Raw genomic sequence first — 2778 nt, forward strand, 5'->3', positions numbered from 1 at the left:
ATTTAAACCCGACAAGTATAGATTCATAGGCCAGCGCGTTGGCTGAGAGGAACTGAGACGTTTCAATGTCATTGCCACTTAAAGGGACCATGAAATGATTGTAAAATCGAGTTTCATCCACCGCACGTCGTAAAAGGCGTGAAAAGAAACACAAAAACACAAAAATAGGGAGCCAAAAAAAATTATTTGCTATAGAACTTTTAAAAGAAAACTGGACTCTTTTGCGCCTTCCTTCCTTCGCCTGTTCACTACGATGCATCCGCGGAAATGGAGCACGTCAGCCAAATCCAGGTCGCCTATTGGGTAAGAGCCTACCTCACCAGCTCCGCGATCGTAAACAATAAATAGCCGGCGAATGTTTCCTAAAAGTTTTGTTAAATAATATTCAGATCCACATTTTGTAGCATAATTAGAGATGTGTGGCGAAAATTGCCAAATTTGATAATGCTGAGAGCCAAGCGCCATCTATCGTGTGGTAAACGAAGCAACTACTGCGCGTGCGCAGTAGGGCAGGGCCGACAGTTACTTGAATGGCGGCGGCCGACGAACGTTTATTTTCTTTGTTTTCCTTCCTCTCAAAACTCTGACTGACTGAACGTTTATTTTTCTACGTGTTCTTCCCGCGCGTGCCGACTTCAAGCAGCAAGAAAACAGTACTTAAAACAGACCACGACGAACAAGAACGCTGGATCCACCGTTTCCGACGAAGCGTATAGGCCTAGCAGGCATTCCGACTCGGCGCTGCGTTGCTTCGTCGCAAGACCGTCTGCCTACGATCGGCTGGCGTACTAAATGGAATATGCCCGCGCGACCCTTGTGGACCCTTCCCGTATTATAGTTTGATCACTGACCTCAATTCTAGATTAAGAGGTGAGGTCAATCTCTTCCCCTTGTTTTCCGAGGCAGTGTTGACGAACACTCGTCGAAAAGGGACTCTCGTCGATTCTATCTTGTTTTGTGTGATATAGAGCTGAAATAAACGCCGTATGGATTACCTTCGTAACACGGTATGTACACTTTGTTATTGGTGTAGCAACCGGCTGTTCGGACGAAGGAAGAAGAGGTGGACAAGGGAGAACGAGCTGAGAGGCCGAGCTCAGAACACCGGCAGCTTCCGACCGGACTGGACGTGTATATAATTTTGTAAATAAAGATAGGTAGGGAACTTCTTTCCCTACAATTGGTGACCCGGACGTGATCCGCAAGCCACCTCCGTCATGGCTACCGATGAGGCAACACCGCTGGACATCACCGTCGTCCGCACGCTCAGGCTTCCCCGATTCTGGACAGCGGACCCACAACTTTGGTTCGCGCAAGTGGAGAGCCAATTTACAACCAGCCACATCACCTCGCAAGCACAGAGGTTCCACCATGTGGTAGCGGCGTTGCCTCCCGAAACTGCCGTTGATGTTCGAGACATCATCCTCGAACCACCAACAACTAACCCGTACGACAATTTGAAGGCTGAGCTCATCAAACGCACCTCGGCATCCGAGCATCAACGACTCCAGCGACTACTAACATCTGAAGAGCTGGGCGACCGTACACCATCCCAGCTACTGCGACGTCTTCAACAACTTCTTGGAGAGCGGGCAGCGACATTCGACCCCGCCCTGTTGCGGGAGCTCTTCTTGCAAAGACTTCCTAACAACGTAAGAATGGTTCTTACTTCTGCATCAGGACTCGCATTAGTTCAGCTCGCCCAGTTGGCGGACACCGTGATGGAAGTCGCTGCACCGCAAGTCGCTGCCCCGCAAGTCGCTCCTATTGCGGCCACGCAATCGCATCTGCTCGGTGCACCGGCAAACATCTCTGCCGCTGAAACAACGGAGGATTCTTTTCGCACGGATATCCAACAAGCGATCAAGACCCTCACGGCACAAGTAGCCGCGCTCACTTCACGTTCACGATCGGACCATCGCCAGAGATCCACGTCCCGCCCCCGATACAGTTCGCCCTCCCAAACCCGAGCAGTATCAAGACATTCAGATATTTGTTGGTACCATCGGACCTTCGGCGACCGGGCCCGAAACTGCGTAGGACCATGCTCTGCTTCGGGAAATGCCCGCACCCACCACTAGAGGCGGCGAGTGGTGGGGGTACGCAGCTCAGCCGCTTGTTCTTCATAACAGATCGCGGCTCCGGTTTGCGATTCTTGGTTGACACCGGCGCGGAGGTGAGCGTACTACCAGTTTCTGCCGTTGAAACAAAAGGCAGGCAGACACTTACCACTCTACAAGCTGCCAATAAGACTCCAATCGCTACTTACGGTGAGCACGCTTTGTCCCTCAACATCGGACTGCGTCGAGTATTCCGCTGGGTTTTTCTCGTCGCGGACGTGTCTTATCCTATTATCGGTGCCGATTTTTTACGACATTTTAACCTACTGGTTGATATGCAACGTAAGCGCCTCGTAGATGCTACTACAAATATTGTTACACACCTCGCGTGTAAGCCTGCACGACCTCCGGACAGGCCTAACTGCTCCAGTCCAACTTCACCGTACGAAAGTTTGCTACGAGAGTTCGGGTCTATCACCAGCTCTACCAACGTTCAGCGTCCAGTGAAGCACAATGTTGCCCACCCCATCGTGACTACTGGCCCACCTACTCATCCTCGACCACGTCGGCTTCCACCAGACCGTTTAAAGATCGCGCGAGATGAATTTGATCACATGCTAGAGCTTGGCATCATTCAACCATCATCAAGTCCATGGGCGTCTCCACTGCACATGGTTCCCAAGAAAAACCCTGGTGACTGGAGACCGTGCGGGGACTA

General features: G+C 51.3%; 1 protein-coding gene across 1 annotated transcript; it reads left to right on the top strand.

Moving 5' to 3' along the window:
* Nucleotides 1-1412: 1412 nt before the first annotated feature.
* On the top strand, nt 1413-2456 carry LOC120843596 (the record flags this gene model as incomplete). Its single annotated transcript, XM_040215001.2, has 1 exon — nt 1413-2456. A coding segment is annotated over one exon (669 nt), but the record flags the coding sequence as incomplete, so codon positions are not given.
* Between the last annotated feature and the right edge of the window lie 322 nt (nt 2457-2778).

The sequence above is a fragment of the Ixodes scapularis genome, unplaced genomic scaffold, assembly GCF_016920785.2.
Source record: "Ixodes scapularis isolate PalLabHiFi unplaced genomic scaffold, ASM1692078v2 PGA_scaffold0__279_contigs__length_252992795, whole genome shotgun sequence".
In the NCBI taxonomy this organism is placed as follows: domain Eukaryota; kingdom Metazoa; phylum Arthropoda; class Arachnida; order Ixodida; family Ixodidae; genus Ixodes; species Ixodes scapularis.